Source organism: Pezoporus wallicus, unplaced genomic scaffold (genome assembly GCF_028554395.1).
Source record: "Pezoporus wallicus isolate ANWC-B61680 ecotype Strahan unplaced genomic scaffold, APGP_CSIRO_Pwel_v1 contig_5785, whole genome shotgun sequence".
Lineage (NCBI taxonomy): Eukaryota > Metazoa > Chordata > Aves > Psittaciformes > Psittacidae > Pezoporus > Pezoporus wallicus.
The window spans coordinates 6,598,951-6,620,206 of NW_026641150.1; the positions used below are offsets into that span (position 1 = coordinate 6,598,951).

General features: G+C 38.6%; 1 protein-coding gene across 2 annotated transcripts in view; it reads left to right on the forward strand.

The window, feature by feature from the left end:
• The window catches only part of MGAT4A (alpha-1,3-mannosyl-glycoprotein 4-beta-N-acetylglucosaminyltransferase A), an 80,003-nt gene that overhangs the window by 35,425 nt on the left and 23,322 nt on the right, over window positions 1-21,256 (forward strand). For both annotated transcript variants that reach the window (XM_057422215.1, XM_057422216.1), the window contains 5 exons: window positions 2,850-2,983; window positions 13,533-13,579; window positions 14,093-14,206; window positions 14,802-14,877; window positions 16,675-16,789. In XM_057422215.1, coding sequence (XP_057278198.1) covers window positions 2,850-2,983; window positions 13,533-13,579; window positions 14,093-14,206; window positions 14,802-14,877; window positions 16,675-16,789 — 486 coding nt within the window. The remainder of the gene's footprint in view (window positions 1-2,849; window positions 2,984-13,532; window positions 13,580-14,092; window positions 14,207-14,801; window positions 14,878-16,674; window positions 16,790-21,256) is intronic.

Consider the following 21,256-nt stretch of genomic DNA (forward strand, 5'->3'; position numbering starts at 1 on the left):
ATGCCTGTGTGACAAATGTGTGGGTTTCAAGCTACAGGGTTATTTTTCTGACACTGTTTATTTCAATCTTGTTATTCAGGAAGGAAGAGACATATTCCTTTATTGTTTTAAGTGAAGCCTGTATTGTATCCTACTGGGAATATATGACAGAAGTTTGAAATTGTAAAATAGAAATTGGAATGAGGTTTATTAAAAAGAGGGAGGAAATTCTGAGTTAAAAGTTATTTTCTCACTTTCCCCTTTCCCGGTCACTGTGTTTTTTGAGTGTTTGTTTTAAAAATTCAGAGCTTGCTAATGTGTAGTTGCTAGGTGAGCCAGGCTCTGTAAGGAAGGATAAACAACACTTTAAATAGTTGTTTGGGTTTATATATTCATGATGTGGTAAATTATTTCACATAAATGGCTCAGAATGCTGGTGCTGACTTAATGAAGTCTGGTTTATCCTTTCACTGTATTCCTGCTGCTCTCTGCTGTGTCATATTAGGTAGTCAGTCCTGGCTATGGGGTAGGGTACAGAAGAAAGACTGTGGGAAATTTAAGGAACATGGAAGTTAAATGGGCAGCTGAAAGGTAGTGTTAATATTGTTGTAGCAGGGGCCAGATTGTTTTGCATTCGAGGTGCTTTTAACAGGGATAAGAGATTTCAGTGAGGAACTTCTGGATGATCCTGATGACCTGGACTTGTTTTTCTAGAAGAACCCAAACTAGGTGCAAGGAAAGTAAGAGTTTTTCACTGGTGTCATTTTAAAAGAAGACCTCTGAGAAGTTAAATACTTGAATAGTGAAGAATAGTTATGCCAGTTTGAAAACAAAGCTAAGTTGAAGAGTTTAATCACTGTTAGTCTTGGTGCACCTTATCTGATTGATATGATGGTTGTTCATTGTTACCTATTTTGTGGCAAGGTTTTGGTAGTGCGGGGAGTATGGTGTGGCTTCTATGAGAAGCTGCTAGAAGGTTTCCCTGTGTCTAATGGAGCCAATGCCAGCTGCCTCCAAGACTGACCCACTGCTGGCCAAGGCCGAGCTCATCAGCAATGGTGGTAGCACCTCTGAGATAACGTTTAAGAAAGGAGAAAAAGTTACAGCACAGGAGCAACTACAGCCAGAGAGAGGAGTGAGAATACAAGAGAACAACAGCCCCGCAAACTCCAAGGTCAGTGCAGAAGGAGGGCAGGAAGCACTCCAGGTGCCACAGCAGAGATTCACAGGCTGGGCAGAGAAGAAATTCAGAGCAGCCCTGCGGAGAAGGACTTGGGGGTGTTGGTTGATGAGAAAATGAACATGGGCCGGCAGCGTGTGCTCGCAGCCCAGAAAGCCAACCGTATCCTGGGCTGCATCAAAAGGAGCGTGACCAGCAGGTCGAAGGAGGTGATCCTGCCCCTCTACTCTGCTCTTGTGAGACCTCACCTGGAGTATTGTGTGCAGTTCTGGTGTCCTCAACATAAAAAGGACATGGAACTGTTGGAACAAGTCCAGAGAAGGGCCACGAGGATGATCAGGGGACTGGAGCACCTCCCGTATGAAGATAGGCTGAGGAAGTTGGGGTTGTGCATCCTGGAGAAGAGAAGGCTGTGTGGAGACCTCATAGCAGCCTTCCAGTATCTGAAGGGGGCCTATAGGGATGCTGGAGAGGGACTCTTCATTAGAGACTGTAGTGATAGGACAAGGGGTAATGGATTAAAACTTAAACAGGGGAAGTTTAGATTGGATACAAGGAGTGGTGAGGCACTGGAATGGGTTGCCCAGGGAGGCTGTGAATGCTCCATCCCTGGCAGTGTTCAAGACCAGGTTGGACGAGGCCTTGGGTGATATGATTTAGTGTGAGGTGCCCCTGCCCCCGGCAGGGGGGTTGGAACTAGATCATCTTAAGGTCCTTTCCAACCCTAATTATTATGATTCTCTGATTTTGCTGCAGCCCATGGTGCTGCCCATGGTGAGGCAGGCTGTGCCCCTGCACCCCATGGAGGTCCATGGTGGAGCAGATGTCCACCTGCAGCCCATGGGGGACCTCACACTGGAGGAGGTGGATGCCCAAAGGAGGCTGTGACCCCATGGGAAGCCCAGGCTGGAGCAGGCTCCTGGCACAGGACCTGTGACCCAAAGAGAGGAGCCCAGTACTGCAGTACTTGTGACCCTGTGGGCACCCATGCTGGAACGGTCTGCTCCTGAGGGACTGCACCCTATGGAAGGGACCAATGCTGGAGCACGCGGGGGATGTGAAGAGTCCTCCCCTGAGGAGGAAGGAGCATCAGACAACATGTAATGAACTGACCACAACCCTTTTCCCCATCCCCCTGAACTGCTGGGGAGGAGGACGTGAAGAATTTGGGAGTGAAATTTAGCCTGGGAAGAAAGGAGGAGTGAGGGGAAAGTGTTCTAATATATAGGGTTTATTTCTTGTTATCCTACTCTGATTTGATTGGTAATAAATTACATTAATTTTCCCAAGTCAAGTCTGTTTTTCCTGTGATGGGACCTGGTGAGTGGTCTCTTCCTGTCTTTACCTTGACCTTCAAGCCTTTCGTTATACTTTTTCTCCTCTCTTCAGCTGAGGAGGAGAGTAATAGAGCAGCTTTGGTGAGCACCTGGTGTTCAGCCAGGGTCAATCCACTGCAAGTATACAATAATCTGGCATGTCTAGGATTACTTTCTTTTTGTTTGCTGTGTTTTCTCTAAGTGTTGGTGACGATTATGTTAATCATGCTCCTGATGATTAGTGGTATATTTTTAAACTCTTTTTAATTACTGTTATCTCCATCTATTAACTCTGCATTTCTTAAGCAGTGCTTCATTACTAGGTAAGATTTTTTCAATCACTGAAAGTACATTTCTGGTTTGTTTGATTTCAGTTTCCATTGTAATGGGAATACCTACAGTGAAAAGAAAAGTCAAGTCTTACCTTACAGAAACTCTCCATTCCCTTATTGATAAGCTGTCCCCTGAAGAAAAACTGGACTGTGTTATGGTTGTCTTTATAGGAGAGGTAATCACTTAAATATTTTATGCGATTTCTTTACCTGCCTTTATAATTACAACACTCCTTTCAACAGTTAATGAGGTTCTAGTTTTTCTTCAAGATGTAGACAGATGACTCATTCCATAAAAAGGAGACTGCCTCAGTCTTGTATTTCTGATGGAAACAACCCTGAAGAGCCCAGATTTGTCTGTTTATCACGGGAATAGTGGACATAGAATCAGTGGACTGGTTATTTCTGTTTATGGATAGTGACAGACATATGCTAATTACCTTATCTTTCAACATCAAAATAATGGCTAAGTGACTCTGCTGTCATAGGGAGGATTCTTCCCGTTTTCTTCGTACTACTGCTCAGTCCTTCGTCACGTGAGTGCTGCAGTTTGAGATATTAGACACAGATTCTTACTGGGTTTATTTTCTGGAGAGTGTGGATATTTTAAGTCCAGGCTTTTTTCACAGACTAATTCAAACAGTGTTCAGTTGGACTGGCTGGTCAGTTTGGCTCTGATTTAGTGGAAAACAAATCTAGGAAAATGACAGAGTGCTTTCAGAAATAATTCTGAATGTTGACTGCTGGGAATTGCGTGTACTTATTTTGGTCTGTATGTTTTTCTTAGAAATCTGACTTGGAGAGTGGGAAATGTGTATATATGTTTGTCCATCATCCACCTAATCATATAGTGCTCTACTGAAACATTGTTCTGTGAGGCCCATAGATGAAAATTCGAATCCTGTAGTTATTACTGAAAACAATTTTAATCCTGTGAGCCAGTGTCTATTCAGGGATGAATCAGTGAAAAAATAGATAGGCATTTTAATAATTCTGGTTGTATTATCAGCACATTCTAAAGCTTTCCTTGAAAAGTTGGCAGAATTTTTAGCTGTACCTGAGAACTGATTCTTACGGTGTTCTGATGTAAATTGTTCTGCTTTCTCTTTCTTGACAGTCAGTCATAAACTTGTCTGTCTGGATAGGTCCTGCTTTTCTGCAGCAAATGCTATTAAAACTTTTATATGGAGTATCAGGAGAATTATGCAGAATATCAAGAGAACAGAATTCATTACAAATTACTGGAATACTGAGTTTTTCATCACTCTATTAGTTGGAGTAATTTTATGGCCTTTTATGTAGCTTCATTTTCAAGGTTTAAAACTGAAGTTTCATTTTGTTTTGCTTAAGTAGGTTTGAGCTGTAAAGACTCTGTGTTATCACTGGACTCTGTCTTCTACAAAACTTAGAAGTGTCCCAAATTGCACAAGATTTCTTGTTGCTTTAGGCAAGCCATATTGTTATACCCTGGTTTTCCATAGCTAAATAACTTTCTTCCTTTGAGGTGGTGTGAAATTCTCTTTCATCTTGGGAATGATTCTACAACATTGACCATAAAGGAAGTGAACATTTTAGCATGGGAGCTATGGCTTTCGTGCCTAAGGAGAACTGTTGGGATACCATTACCCTCTGTTACCGCTGTCTTTGAGAGCAGCATTATGTGCCTACTCGCATCTGATATGGGCACCACAGCCATGAATGTCTGGGGAAATTTGAAGAACCTAAGTTTAAATTTTTGTCCTGGTATAATCATTCCTTAGATTTCCATTTCTTTTTCTTTACTCCATCCAATTTTATGTCTTTTCTGCTTTACTATTTCTTTGACCATGTTTCTGTTTTCTGAAGTTCAATATCTTATTGTTTGATTTGTAATTGCTAGAGGGAACTTTTTCAGTGGTTAATAAGGAACAGTAAATACTTCAACTATGCTGTGATTTTTCTGAGTTATGCTGTATATTTCAGCTTCCTTCTGCAAGATGAAAAGTGTAGGTTTATTAAGCAATTTCTCTGGCTAGTTGAAGGAAGGCCTATTTCCTTAAACAAAAGGAAGGGCTTTAGCTTTTAAAATCGCTTTGTCTGTGGGGTTTCCTACCCTAAAATATGTTAGACTATTGCTGTCATTAACTTGTGTGCATTGATGAAAGCTTATTTAATAATACACTAGAGCTTGGACCAGCTATGCTTGTATCAAAAAGGGTAGCAAAAGTTTCTGAAAAAAATATGGCTGCTGCTCAACTTCTGTGCAGTTTAAGTAGAGCAAGAAATGGTCATAGTGTGAGGTTAGGTAATTTTGCTAATGAGCTTTAAATTACTATCTTGCTTTGTCTATAGCTTGTAGCAACAAAAAAAAAGCACAGGACTTTACAAAATTGTTTTTACCAGAGAATTATGTGAAAAATGGTATTTTAAAAGGATTTTCGTATTTTCTTGCTGACTTTATTTGTGAAATCAAGTTGACAGTCTTTAAGAAGCATTGCTGGGAGCTGTAGTCATGGGCTGTAATCTCTTTGAACTAAGCACCCTAGAAAACTCTTTTAATATTGTTAGTTTTTTTAGCAGTTCAGTCTCACTCCTTTCTTGTAAATTTGACTTTTTTACTAGAAAACAAGTTGAAAATTAAGGCTAATGGCCTTCTGCAAACAGCATGAACAGTGTAAACAGATGAGCTAGTAAATATAGATGCATTATGGTTGCTAAATAGAGATCTGCATATTCATTTACTGCATGGATATTTCTCAGTAATGTAATTATACACAGTAAATTTCCATACTGGAAGTTCAAGAAATTCTAAAATATCTCAGCTGATGTGATATCTAATCATCAGTTTAAATAATTACTAGAATTGCTTGACAGTAAGCTGCAATTGTCACAGTAACTGACATATGTCTGTTCTCCAATTTGTTAAAATAACTTTATTGCAGAATAATTTGTAGGTATTCATTAGGATGACTAATAAATAGGCATGATTCGGTGTATAGTTAATCTTTTTTACTGCTCTTCACTATGTAGCTAGTACATGGGCTCATCAGATAACTTGTAACAAACAATTTAAATCTCATTAACCTTCTCTGTATGAGAGCTTGCTATCAGAAAAAAAAACCACTATAGGCTCTATTATGAAGTCCAGATTAAAATTGTCATCTAGTATTTTTATTTAATGAAGTTTGTAATTAACATGGGAAACAAGGTTTTGAAGTATCATCATAGTGGAACAACAGACATACATACACACACATTACTGAACATGAGAGAAATAAGAATACTTTTCTGATATCTTTTTTTCTCCTGTGGGGAATCTCATTTACCATGAAGAAAATTCATCTCAGACATATTCTAAATATATCACAAATTATTGTCAGTCCACTTCATTAATCAGTGACTGCACTTAGTGCAGTCTTTTGTATAAACAGTAATCAGTGTATAATGGAAAGATTACGAGCCCTTGATTTGGCAAAAAATATTAGAAAGGCAAATAATTTCAGTAAGAATCAGAAGACACTACAGGTATGAAAAAGTGTTTTGCTAATTCTCTGCACTACTAATTACATCTGACTGTAGGGAGTGGTTGCCCAGCTATTTGTTCTTGGAGCACTAGGCCTTATGTTACACTTTCTTGCATACTGCTTATTCAGATCTTACTCTAGTGCTTCATGTGTGTACAGTTCACTTAGGCTAGAAAAGCTTGCATATCTTAATTATCTTTTACTGTCACCATGCAATCTCTTCATGTAAACAGTGGCTGCTAAATTAAAACATGTCGGTCTTCAAAAGTGTTTTTTCTCTGTGTCTCTGTGCACCTTTTGTGGAGAACCTTTTATTCTTTGGAAAAGCTTCTGTACTGGTTGGGTCAGTGTGACACAAACACCCAGCAAGGTACTATCCTCTATTCTGGTATGAACAAAGCCTCAGCAGACTAAGCACTGAGTGCACATACTGGATCAAACCTTGCTGAGCCTGTTTTGGATGTATTAATATTGGAGTAGAATATGTGAAACTTTTCCAGCAAAATAAACAAGCTTGTATTGTTACCTATTCTTGCTCTGGGCCTGAATTGTATATCTCTTTGATCAGCAGATATCTTGACAGAAAACAAAGGAGTATTTTGTCTCTCTTGCTCTCAACATGGGTGTATTAATATAATCAGAGAAGTTCCATCCATTCAGCTGGTTGTTGAACACTTGAGAGCTGCTCTGTAGAGTGTGTTCCTAGTCCTCAAAACATCTGACTACATGTCTCAAGTTGGAGAAAGACCAGTAGATCTTAGCATACACATGTATGTAATATATATGGTTTTTTGGTTTTTGTTTTTTTTTTTAAGAAAGCTATACAAGGCTATTGTGTGAGACGATAACATTATATTCACCATGTAGTTTTAAAGGCCTACAGAGATGGTAGCCTTTGTTTTGGACATCTCACTCAAAACTGATCAGGATGACCACAATTTCTAGATAACTGACAGCTCTTTTACGTGGAATGGTAACTTGGCCTGACAGTGAGAATGTGAGATATTTAAACTGCTGTTGCAGTGACTGCTGATACTGGGCACCGTCATGGGATCTTACGTTCCTCTTTGCATGGCAGGGAGTAGCAAAGTTTTTTATATAGGACTAAAACAGTGATAATCTTTCTTAGATCTTTCTTAGATCTGAGAAAACATCCTTGACAGGATTTGAAAACTTCCATGTACCTGTGACAAATTCAGTGCCTCAGCATGAAGATAAAATTCAGGACTGTGGTCTTTTCTCAAACCCTAGAGAGTTGAATGACTGAAGTGCTTCTTTTTAAGATACCTGTTGAGGTGCACCTTGTCCACAGTAACTATCTGGTGCTTATGTAAGGGAACATCACCGTTTTCAGAGTTGTATCTCTCTTTGGTATCATTTAGTGTATTTGTGAGATGGAAAGAAAGAGTAATAATCTGATTTCAGAAGCATTCTAGTAGGTGACTTCATGCCTGGATGATTGACTGAATTGACATTTCGAGTTTTGGGCACCACTATCAAATTTTGCTGCTGTGGTCTGCCTTGGCTTAAAGATAATGAAGACAAATTGCTTCTGTCCTCCAAATAAAAGATACCTATAATAGAAGGATGCTTTTGACTGTACACAGCACCTACCTATCTTCTGGAAAACAAATAATCTAAACCCTTTTAGCAATTTACAGGCTCACCTATGGGCAAAAAAGTTTTTTGTTTTTGTTTTTTCTTTTGGCTGGCCTTCTTAAAAGCTAAACCTGTTCTCTGGTGTGGTGTTGTGGTTCACAGCACAGTCTGTATGGATGTGTGCCCTCATGATTGAGGAGCTGACATGCAGGGCACAAGGGCAGGGAGAAGCAGGAATGGAGTGCTACAAGAATGTACTTGTGTTCCTGCTATTGCTGCCAAAAGCTTTGTATTGTGAAACCCTGTCCTGAAGTGAATTGGGTTAATCACAGAAATGATGGGAGAGAGAGATTTTTTACCTGTTTGGTAGAACGTGGATTTTCAGTAAGGGAGAGAGGAAGTCATTAGCTCATGTAGCACACAGAGGCTACATTTTGCTTATGTAACATTACACAGCTGCGTTAGGACAGTATTCTGCATTGCTGGTTTTTGCTTTGCATCTTGTTTTCATGTTTCCTGTATTTAACGTGAACTTGCTGCTTCAGACCTGAAAGCAGACACTGTTTTCTTGAAAGTAATTTCTTTTTTCAGCTGCATTTGTTGAACTCAAACAGATATTATTGCCTTATGCTTTATTTATATCTGTACACTATTGCAACCACTGCTGCACTCTTACTCCTCAGGGCTTTTCTTCACTGCATAAATAGCCAAAAATAAGTCCAAATTCCACTTCAGTGGCTGCTTTTTCTTGTGTGAATTTTAATGCCTTGTATATAGGTTACTATATTCCTATGTACTTTCACCATGTCAAGGCAAATACGCATTTACGTTGTCTTTTCCGGAGGCTGTTCAATTTTGCATTGTTTGCTATTATTTAAAATACACTGTAAAATTATTCCACCCCTATTCTACAGGGATGATGAAAGATCAAACAAAATTGTAGAAATTAGTAAGCAATGAAATGACTGCACTTTACAGATTAGTGTGGTTGTTTGCCAGAGATAGTTTTCTTTTTGGAAGATGTTATTGAGTAAGTTAAGACTTACTTCTATTAGATTTCATTCAAGATTTAACATCTGCATAATCTAACAGCCTAGATAAACCACATTGTTTAGAATATACTGTACAGTTAATGTCTGAATTTCTCCCCTCTTTCGCTGCAGCTTTTCTTCTTGAATTTGTAATATTTTGATTTTCTGCATCTTAATTCCTCTCCTGGTGGCCTCGGGGGGGGGGGGGGGGGGGGGAAGACAAAAAAAACCAACCAAAAACCAACAAACCTTTGGAATTTTAAGTTGATTCTTAAAACTAGTATCTTGGGTTACTGTGACAGTTGGCTAGCTGTTAATCAGAACTTTCTAACCTCTTGTTTTGTCTGCTAGCTAATACATTGCTATGCACATGCTCACTCATAAAAATCAGTAAAAAAGATTGGAAAGTTCATTGCTACTCTGGTTCCTTGTGTTTGTTATGAATAACAATGTTCAGACAAATCTTAGAATAATTGCAAATTTGAGATGCATTCTTACCTCAACTAGAGGAGGTGCTTCAGGGAATTGTAGGGCAACATCTGACAAAAATCAAGGAAAGTTAAAAACTTATTTTACTGACAGTCTGAAACTTTAGTTTGGTCCACAGTGGACTCTTTTAGAGTTTTCTTTCAGAAAGATTCATCGAAGCATTCTATATGTCTCTCTCATCAAAATTGCTGATGTAAGGAGCTAAACCTTAGATGTTGCCATGTTCACAGACTTATGAAAGTCTGTAGATCACATAAGCTAGAATCTTCTGTTCTTGCTCAAAGTTTAGATAGGCTCAAAGGCAATACTGGTGAGGTATCTTGAAGAGGAGTCGACTGCGGAATACTGAATACACAAAATCACATCTGTCTCAGGAAGTAACCTGAATTAAAAATAGTTGGAGTGTGGTTGGCAGCAGGAGGGAGTATTGTGTATGCTTGTCCTATTCTTATTCTTTGCTATGTATCTGTTCATGGCAGCCACTGCTGGAAACAAGATGCTGACCTGGATCAATCTTTGGCCTGATCTGGTATGAATGAAAAGAGGAGGATGTCTCACCCCAGGTGTTCCTGCTTTCTCTCAGAGATCAGTCATTTCATAAGGCTAGGAAGAAAAACCAAGCATAAAGATTTGAACTGCTGATATTGAAGTAACCACCCCTGCTTATGCCTTTCATTAGTTCCCAGCAATCTACCAAACAGGACAAACTTGTTTGTAAGGCTTTGTGTGGTTCATTGATAAGGTGCATCTTTGTGGCTGGCACTGTTAACTCTTAGGTTGCGGCCTATCACAATTCTGCATTTAATCACTTTAAAGGAACTAATTCTTATTTTTTTTTTTTTTTTACTTCTTTTTCCTGGGTCCCAAAGTCCTAGGGATTACTTAGTCTTCAACCTTAATAGTTTTACTAAGAAAAAATTCTGGGTTTGTTATTGCATTCTGGTTTGATAGACAAAACCATTCATATCTGTAGCCTCAGGTTGTGCTGTGTTGGTTGGGATCACCAGTGACATTTCCTTTCAACAGCAGCAAGCAGCACTGATACCATAAAAAAGAATTTAAGCTCATCATAGCTGCTCCAAAGTCAACCTAGTATCTACCAGATGATCTTCCCTGAAGCCTGAAGAACAGTTACACTTTGTCTTTCACGGGTGACTTCCTTTTGATTAATCTGGATTTGTCTTGTCCTGTTTAAGGTTCTTGGAGAAGACAAGGGTATTACTCCTTATGCAGTCTTGTGTCCTGCAGGTTGATAAAGAGGAGCGTAGGTCTTATATTGTCAAGGCAGTAATCACTTTCTTCCTCAGAAATGGGGAATAGCTTTTGGTCAGTAATAGGTTCGGATTTGGGGTTTTTGTTGCTTTGTTTTTTGTTTGTTTGGGTTTTTTTTTTCCTGTTTTCAGTTACTAGCTGAATTTTTTGCTACTGCTTGGAAGATCCTTAGGTTAGAGCAATTATCCAATCCTGATTTCCTTCCATCACGACCCTGCAAAGTCTTCTATACAGTTAACTCTTCCCTTGGGGATAGTCACAGCTTGATCAAATTTAGTGCATATTCTCATTTATTTCACGAGGGTTGTGTGAAATAACTTACATGTGCCACCTTCCTGGGACATGCCCACAGCTGAAGCATGTTGGCAAAGATCCCATGTACTGTTAGTCTGGGTAATGAGAGGAGTTGGTTGCCTCTGGAAGTTCTCTGATATGGAAATGTGACAGTCAACCTGCTATCCTGAGGGAAAGAGTTTGGTGTTGAAATCCTGGTTCTGAATCTCAGATGTTGCTGAAATACAACTGCTTATTTAGAAATAATGGCAGGATATCAAGTTTTTAATGCGTTTGATCTTGTGAAAAATGGCATAAACTCTTTTAACCTCAATGTTCTTTTTCATTCTAAAAATGGTGTCTCCTTTTGCACCATGTTGATACAGTGGTTATTGATTCAGAAGGAAGGCTACTTATTAAACCAGCAGTGGTATTTGCCGTCTCGTGTTCAGTGCAGCTAGACCAGAGCATCTTGATGCTGTGTGACACCAGCACAGATTACAGTATGAGATTGGAAGATTACAGACTACATCTCTTTAACATGAAGCTATTGTGATTGCAGCTCTGCTGTGAAACTGCCAACCTTTTGCATGAAGGACACAAATAAATAAGGGAAAGTAGGGAAAAAAACCTTCTTATTCCAGACTTTTCTTTCTTTTCTGATTGTGGTGAATGCTATGTAAGTATGTAAGGCTTAAAAGCACTAGCAAGGCTTCATGGTGTATCTTCAAAATGCATCGAAACTATGTTTAGTCTCAGGAGATGCGCACTAAGGCACGGACTTGTGACCAAACATACGCTTGCAGCTGGGATGAAGTTAGGCATTTATTTTCATCTCTGGAATATTGTATAGAAACTAGCTGTGTTTCTGCTCTGTATATGTATATACATTAATGTGTATACATATATATTTTAAATCTTGCCTTTTTCTATACAATTGCAGTACGGTCTGTTTAACAAGTACCTGAGTTATTAATGCTAGACCAGGTAATTGAAGGTTGGTGCGCCAACTAGAAATTCAAATTGCTTGTCTTTTTTGTATGCTGACTAAACAACAATTTCTGTATTTTTTTATGCTTAAAAGGTTAAAAAAGAGAGAAATGTTTCAGTTAAACATGGATATACTAAAATTATTTTTAGGTAGTCTCTAGATCACTGATTTGCAACTGTTACACACAGCATAAGAAGTTATGTCTTAAACTCCATTCCAGTAATGAACTGTGCGTGAGCAATCCATATATGTATTTTAAGACTTAGTGATATATCAAGGTCCGTATGGACCTGTTAGTCTCCATGTGTGGAACTCCCTGCAAGATGAGTTTTAAATTGTGAACACCTTCCCTGCTTACTAGAACTTTTGTCCAGAACTAGGCATAACACTTAGGAAGAAACATGTATGAAAAATTTATAACACATGCTTTCTACTCACATTTCCCTGTGGTATTTAGAACCTGGTTTTGGAAGAAATCCCCTGTTGTCCTTTTTGTAAAAGTGTGCGTCACTGGCATTATGTTGGATTTTATAAAAATAAATCTTTAAAAATAGGAATGGTGCTTTTTAAGATCAAAGGGTAAGCACCTTTATCAAACAAGATTAGTGGTTCTATAGAAATGTTTGGGAGGGATTTATTCTGTATGTGTATAATCCTTTAATGATAACATGCATTACAAATTCATCAGAAAAAATGAGCTACTCGTTTCATTTCAAAGGCAGCTATTTCTCCAGAATCCTCATAAGCCACCAGAACCTGGGTTGATCTATAGACTGTAAATTTTCTATTGAAAACTGATAAATAGTGAGTCAAGTTATTAGATTAGGAAATGTAGCAAAGATTAGGGTTTTCAGTAACATTTATGAGTTCACAAACTCTTTCCTGAAATGCATATATATGACCAAGAGAATAGGTTAAATAATTGGCCAGTTCTGGCAAGTTAGATGATCTAGACTTTTCCAGAGTGTCACGGTCTGTGTTTTAACCAACAGTTAATTTTTAGAATCTATGCATCTTTAAGAACTGGGTGTTTGGTAGGATTGATAGTCCCTGAAATTTAGTCTCTGATGCAAAAAAGCAACCCTAGCTGTCTATGTTTGGGTCATCCGTGCTTTAAATGTAAAGTTTAGGAGGTGCATTTTTGAGGAAATAGTGTGTGTTCAGTGACCTGTGTTTCAGAAAGCTTTCCTTGGTAATAGCATCATATATGTTATTATATAACAATAATATGAAGTTCTTCCTATACAAACGCTCAGTGATCATTTTGTCCTTAAGAGCATGAGGGGTTGCAAGAAAATTCCACACTTGGATTAGAACTGTTTGTTAAGTCCAGATACGAGGCAAATATTCTTCTCTGTTTACAAAACAGTTTGTTCTGCATTACACATAAGCCATAGTTACAAAGCTTTACTTGCAATATTTTCTTATATTACTCAAATGTCTTACATGCTGAAATTGAATTACAAGTACAGCTACGTCTAATGTTTATTTTACTGGGTTGCTTTAAAATGTAGCTCTGAAACTGTTAAATATTCTATTTGGGTTTTTTTTGTTTGTGTTTTTCCAGACTGATCTTGATTATGTTAACAGTGTTGTTGCAAGCCTGGAAAAAGAGTAAGTTGTCATTCATTTTAATGGAGGTTTTCTTAGCTTATCGGTGGGTTTGCTTTTCGGGTGGGTTTGGTTTTTTGTTGTTTTTTTTCCTAAATCTGGTTGTGGTAAGTAATAAAAAGTATTCTGGAAATACGAGATCATGCATTTTTGTTTCTTAGGGGTTTGGATGTTTGAGCAAAAACTTAATAGGTGACAGATTAAGGGGCAGTGATTCAGTCAGTTGAACTGTAAAACAATAAATGGGATTGAATTATTTGGTGCAACATCAATAGATGGGATTGCTTCAACATGCATGGAAATTCGTGGCATCTGTGGCAGGAGGCTATACCAATCTGAAGAAGATGCTAAGGAAAACAACACTTTTTGTATACTTCTATTTTATTTATACTTCTGTTTTACATGCTTTGTTTAAGTCATTGTAACCAGACACAATAACTGTACCAACAGAAAGCGAGCAGAAAGTCTACAGAACTCAGACTCTTTCATGTGATTTTAGGATGTTTCTATTGACAGGTTTTCTACAGAGATGAATTCTGGCTTGGTGGAAGTAATAGCCCCTCCTGCAACTTACTATCCTGACTTGACGAACTTGAAGGAGACATTTGGAGACTCAAAAGAGAGAGTGAGGTTAGTTTATTCACTCAGATCTATTCCCATCTCCTCCCACACCAGCTTTTGTTGTTTATGAAATGGCAAGTGGGATGTGAATTCTTGAAATATTTTCTTACTGTAATTCTTGAAAGTGTGGGGATGCTAAAAGTGCTCTGTGAATCCATTTCATTCCTATCTGCATGCTGTTCTGCGTGTGATCAGAGCCTAATGCTATGCTTGGTTGAATTCATTTAGTGTTAAATTCTTGGAGGAGAACTGAGACTTTATATAGACTTTTTTGTTTACTGTTTTTCTTGAAATACAGTGTAAACCTCAGTAATTCCAGCTGAATTACCATTTAAAATGCACATTTGTATTTAGTGAAATGTCAGGGAATTTTCACAAAATCACATTCAAGTTAAACCAGTTTTATGTCTGTATTAAAGCATGAGGTGAAAGCTTTGTTCCTTTTATTCAGACAGAGGATTTCCTGAGGGAACAACGCCAAAAGCAACTCCCCTAATATTTCATTAACATGCATCATTCTTTATAGTGACATTTACTTTGCATTCCTAGTGTGTATTGAAATACTTTTTTTTTCATAATTCTTAAGCTTTTAATTTCATTTCAGATGGAGGACGAAACAAAACTTGGATTATTGTTTTCTTATGATGTATGCTCAGAAAAAGGGGGTTTATTACATTCAGGTAAATTTATATTCTTTGTTTTGAGACAAGTTTTCAAATGAGTGTTGAGAAACTATGCTACTGGTCAGATCAGGAAGACCCATACAGAACTTGATTCCATAGTTGAAGGAGTGCATTAAATATGGAGGTTATGGTATATGAGAAAGTAATTTGTGGAGGACACTGCCTCTGAAGTAGAAAGTGATTTGTCCTATGTGACTAATTTTTTCTTCAGATGCTTAGTAAAAAAAGCGAGGAATGCAGGCAGCTCCCTAGGCAAAATCCACCTGCACAGTTCTAAATGGAATTTGAGCTAAAATCCAGTTTTACATTCTTTTGAAGGCAAATGCAGTATTATTTTGAAGGCAAATGCAGTATTAATTTATATAGAATCATAGAATGGTTAGGGTTGGAAAGGACTTTAAGATCATCTAGTTCCAACCCCCCTGCCATGGGCAGGGACACCTTTCACTAGACTAAGGCTCTCTCCAACCTGGCCTTGAGCACTGCCAGGAATGGGGCATTTACCACTTCTTTGGGCAACCCATTGCAGTGCTTCACCACCCTTACAGTAAAGAACATCTTCCTTATATCTAACCTAAACTTGCCCTGTGTAAGTTTGAATACATTACCCCTTGTCCTATCACTACAGTCCCTGTTGAAGAGTCCCTCCCCAGCATCAGTACAGGCCCCCTTCAAATACTGGAAGGCTGCTATGAGGTCTCCACTCAGCCTTCTCCAGGCTTAACAGCCCCAATTTTCTCAGCCTACCTTCATATGGAGGTGCTCCAGTCCCCTGATCATCCTCGTGGCCCTCCTCTGGACTTGCTCCAACAGTTCCATGTCCTTTTTGTGTTGAGGACACCAGAACTGTACACAATACTCCAAGCGAGGTCTCACAAGAGCAGAATAGATGGGCAGGATCACATCCTTCAACCTGCTGATCACACTAATGACTGTTGTGTGTAGATATATTTTCAATGTGTTGCTAGACTTGTTTTCTGTATTCCCTTTTAAAGAGGTTTTCAAGAACAGAGTTAAGCAATTTTGCTTTAATTTAGCTCAGAATTGTGCCTAATTATGTGTCGCTGCTTTGAAGTAGAAGCTTTACCTACAGGTATTGCAGATTTAGTGAGTAACTGCAGTTAATGATCTTAATTTAGATTTTGGTACTATGTCTCACTAGGGGGAGAGCATGAATACACTGGGAGAAAGGACAGAAGAATCAGGATCCACTGCACTTACTATGAATTAAAGGGCTTGTAGCACCCCATCTTGACAGTTCAACTGCCTGGACTAGATGATTAATTTGGACTATGCACCTACTCTGTTGGACAGCTAAAGCCAGGTGAAATGAATCTCACCTCTGTAGACAATGTCTCTTAGCTTCTTGTCGCAGAGGAGAAATTCTTTCAGTGCTGTCAGGTGCATGAATAAAGAGTGTAACGTTTGTGTACAAATAAAACAGCTACTCTACTTGTTCTACTGGTAATGTCACTTAGTCTAGCATTATTTCAGCGATGATTTTTCTCTGATGGGAGAAGCTAGAAAAGCAATGTTCTGAAGTAATAAGTTGGGATACCTTTGTGAATTCTTACTACAGAAAGATAATGGTTCTCCACAAAGAGACAGACTGTGACCCCTACAATAGTTATTCTTGTCTATAGCATCTAGGTTTTATGGCAGTGCTTGCATTAGAAATACATGGCTATGCGTTAGCAATATATTGTAAATCAGAATTTCCTAGCTGTACTTTTTCTTCTTGCTTTTCTGGCTCTTCTTTTTATTTATGTTTATGTCATTGTTACCTTCCTCTAGCTTGAAGATGACATCGTTGTCAAGCAGAATTATTTTAGCACAATAAAAAATTTTGCACTTCAGCTCGCTTCTGAAGATTGGATGATTCTAGAATTTTCTCAGCTGGGTTTCATTGGTAAGAAATTGTTCACTTTTGTTCAAAAGAACACATTCATCCTCAGACTGTGAATTAATAGTGATCTGACTTCAAAGCTGTCTTCTTTGTACTGGAAATAGATCAAGAAGTAGAAGAAATTCATTGTTTTTTTTAGGAACTCTGGTTTAAGTCAGGGTTTTGTTTTGTTTTTTTGCTGTATGTTTTTTTTGTTTCCCCCCTACCACTCAAAGTCCCCCCAAGTTGTTTCATATATGATTGTATGACTGAGTGTACTCATTTGTATACTTTTGTATGACTCGAACTATTGGAAAAGAGCATTTTTATAACCAAAAGTTAGTTCATTCATAAAAATACAGTTGAACTGCAAGGGATGACTTATATTTTTAATTTAGCTGCTGTGAAACAAAATGTCATTAGAGCACACCTGTCTGAAGTAAAAGAAAAAAGCATGAAAACTATCTCCACCTAAAACAACTTCATTGGCGTCTCTAACAAGATTTCCAAGAATCAGCAGGCATCACTTTGTCTTGGTTGCAAAGCCTGTTCTATCTCCACCTTTCTAATCAATCAAGGAGAAGTTATGACAGTCTGCTCCTTATTAGGTATAGTTAGAGTCTATCTGTCATTTGCAGTGAATGACAGTGAGAGAAGCTAAGGCAGCATCTCAGGCTTGTGGATTGACTACTAGGATGCTGCTGAAATTACTTTAGTTTTTTGCTCTTACACTAATGTTTTTATTGAGAGGTACTAGACATAACAGAAATGCCATGAAAGAGAAGTTTTGAAGGGATTTCACTAATCAGAAGGTTATTTAATTACTGCAGTGATGTGTCATGATCTGTTTAAAGGCACTAAGCTGGAGATACGTGAGGAAAAATTAAAAGCTAAGTCGAACTGTGGAGATTCCTTATGTAGTCAACACAAATGATTCTAGTGCAAGGGCTCTAAGTTGAGCTTAGAACAGAAAGAAGTTCTACATGCAACAGATGAAGTGCAGTCCAAGTTCAGTCACTCTCTTGGAAATTCTCTCTCTTGTTTTTACTTTGGATCTACTTTCCAGAGAATGACTTAATCTTTAACTCAGTGACCCATAATGGTAGCACTGAGAACTGTATGAATGGCATGTACTGTCCTTTTTCTAGCTCAGCATCAGGTGTGCTGTTGAGGCAATAGTTCCCTGACTTTCAGGGCCTCAGACATTAACTGAGTAGAAAGGAAAACAATAGATATCTCCTAAGGCTGCTATGTTAGGGTACAAACTGGTACTTTGTATATTTCCCTGTCAGTCTAACCTACAGAAACAGTGGAGAGAAGAAGAGGAAATGGGCAGAGGGAAGTCTCCTTACTTATGTTGTCACCTCATAACCTATCTGTTTAGTTGCCTTGGGCTGTCAACAGATAATGCACTGTTGCTGAAATAGTTATGGACTGGTTTTGTGGCCTCAAAGGTGGAAGGGAGAAACAGGGTATGGTATTGCATATCATGGAAAAATAAGCAGAAGCTTTTGCCCTAAATAGACCTGTCTCCTCTGTTGGGGAGTCCCTTGCAATTCTCTGTGGTTCTGTGGCTACAGAGACTGGTTAAATACCAGCATCTGATTAGGCTTTTTTCCTATTTTTTGAACAGTTAAACTATAAACCCAGCTAAGCCCACAATTTGAGTTTTAGCTCCAGTCCTAATTGCACTTGAAATGTAAATTAAATGTATGAAGTGTTTGGGCTATGGAAGTAAATTACATTCATTCTACATTTGCTTAATTTAGTAGTAGAGCATACTCACAAATTGCAGTTTTGTAAGGCTGACATGTCAAAACTTGTGCAAAACCAACTTACGGTTTAGGACATGCATCGTCTAGCTCATGCAGATGTATTTATTATTTGTGTATTTGTGCATTTCACAGCCCTTTCTGTTCTCAGTGCTGCTATAGTAGAGGGCACAGTGCCTAAAGCCAGATGGAGTAGGTAAATAGTTCTTAATACTGAGATTTGGCTTAATTACCTGCAGAACTATTTAAAAATATTTTTAAAGTTGTTTTTCTGCTCTGTCTATATGCCTTTTTTCAGCAGTTGTAGTTTAAATTTAGTTATTAGCTCCTGCTGCTTGCATCCCTGTTCTTTGTTCCTTGGGTGATATTTGTGTGCCTCCTTTTAATTAGATGATATCAGTAGAATTTCAGATGCATTTAGCTATGGCTACACATCTCAATGTTCCTTTTCTACCTAGAATATTTAATTAGCTTTTTTCTCTCAGTTTAGCGCCTTATCCTGCTTTTAGGTTTCGAGAGAGAAATTAGTATTCAAGAATGTGACTAAAATTTCTGCCTTGGAGGCACATTGGTGTGCTGTAACCATATACTGCATAGAAATTTTATACAAGTAATGTAGATTTTTCTCATCTCTGCTGTCACTTTATGGATCTTGATGCATACTGGTACTATGGTAGTTTGGTAATGTGGGTAGCTATGGAGAAGAGTAAAAGCATCTATTTGTAACGGGATGGGTTTTGTGTAGATGTCTAAGAGCAAGTAGAGCACTGAATTGTCTAGATGCTAGGGATTTAGAAATAATCTCTAAAAAAGAGAGGTGTGGCTGATTCACTGTAAGCTATTGGAAACCTTGATCAGCTTGCAAGTTTGCTAGGTAAAAATCTTTCTTGTCACAGTGTATTTCTGAACTGAGAATCTAATTTATGCAGGTACTACATGAAGAAGTGGCAAATGCAGCTATTTAGGCTGACAGCAGGATTACAGAATTCTGTCACCTCTGCCACAGAGAAGTTGCTTCCTTTTTTTTTTTTTTTAATACTGAAAGTATAGTCTTTAGTGTTGTCAAGTATCTAATAAATAATGGGTGAGATGTATGCCGTTTCCCTTAGAAGCTCTGTGGAAGATGATGCCTCTCTTGCTCTTCTGGATTGTGGCCCCTGACACAACAAAGTCATACTAGCTTTTTTGTGAGAGATAAGTGATTTGTCTTGCAACTGCCTGGGAGCTGAAGTGTTTTACAGAGGATATGCAATACTCTGCACTGTAGCTATAATGCCATCTGTCACAAACTTTTAATGGACTGGTCTGAAACTGGCCTTTTGGTTATCTTACACGGTTCCTCTGAATCTTAATGTGCCCTGATGTTTTAAGGCCTGTTGTTCTGATTACAGTTTTGCTCAAGCTGTCCACATAGTTGAAGTTTTGGGAAGAGTAGATCAAATCAAATATTTGAGATTTAAATAACTTCAAAGAAGTTCTGGTTTTAATGCTAGTATTTGCATTTCATTAACAGGGAAAGCATTGAAATACTTAAACCGTAGTTAGAATATGTGCTTGCAGATATAAAACTATTGTTGGTGTAGACTTAATATATTTAATGACATTTATGCAGAAGAATGAGAAGGAATGATTTAGATATTTGCATTTCAGAGAACTGTGGAAAACAAAGTTTTCCATTTTGTGTCTGTCTCAGGGCCAGAACAGTTCAGTAAGGATAGCATTTAAATGGACTGAAAGTCAGATTGAAGGCTTGGCAGGACACAATAAGTAATAGAAAATGTTCTGCAATACCTTTTTTTTTAACCAGTTCTGGCTCTCACTTGTATCAGTATAGATAAATAATATGGACAAAGTCTTCCATATTTCATAAATATCTAGAGATTTATGGAGCAAGATTTTACATTTTGAGTCTTAATTCTCTTGGATTTTCAAGTTTCTTTCCAAAGGGTAGGTTGTAGGAACCCAGAATCTGAAACCTCTGAAATTTTGTCATTAAAGTCTCCTGGGTTGTGTCTGTTCTCATGCATTGTACCAAGTCATGAGCATGGTACAAGATGAGCCACTGCTTCAATTTTTTCACATTATGTTTGGTTTGAGGTGGTGCCTGTTGACTTCAGGTTTTACTTAGGTATCCTTGGCTTGATGAATTTCGACTACATTCTGGGGATGACCAGAGGGCAGTCTGTAGCCTGGATTTAGAATGGCATCTTAACGGCTCTGTGGCTCACAGCACCTTCCTCACCTGCAGCTGTGTGTGAGGCCACAGGACTGCAGCACCTTGGCAAATGCTGCTTCTTGTTCTTGGGCTGTGGCTATGTCCTAGGGAAGCCAACCAGCTGCTGGTATCCTCACTCAGGAGAGCCTAGGCAAGGGTTTGGCTGGTTTGGATTCAGACAGGCTGGGGTGTTGATCTGTGGAGTAGGAGTTGTACTTTTCTGTTTCCCATCACAAGGGTTAGCTGCGGACAGTCAGGGGTCCAGAGCTTTGAAGACCTGTTTTTGTTTTTCCAGGGCTTCACTGCAGAGGCCTGGTTTTGAGCAGATGTAGCAAGAGTGTTTTGAGGGAGAAAAGAGGGTGTTGATCCATAGCAGTACTGTGCTGTGCCGGAGGTGTCCTGAAAACGGAAGTGACAGATGAGGGATGCTGTGCAAGGAGCTGGGACAAGGCTGTGCCAAGCTGGCCATGGAAGGTGGTGGCAGCATTTCAGCAAGTAGTGTGT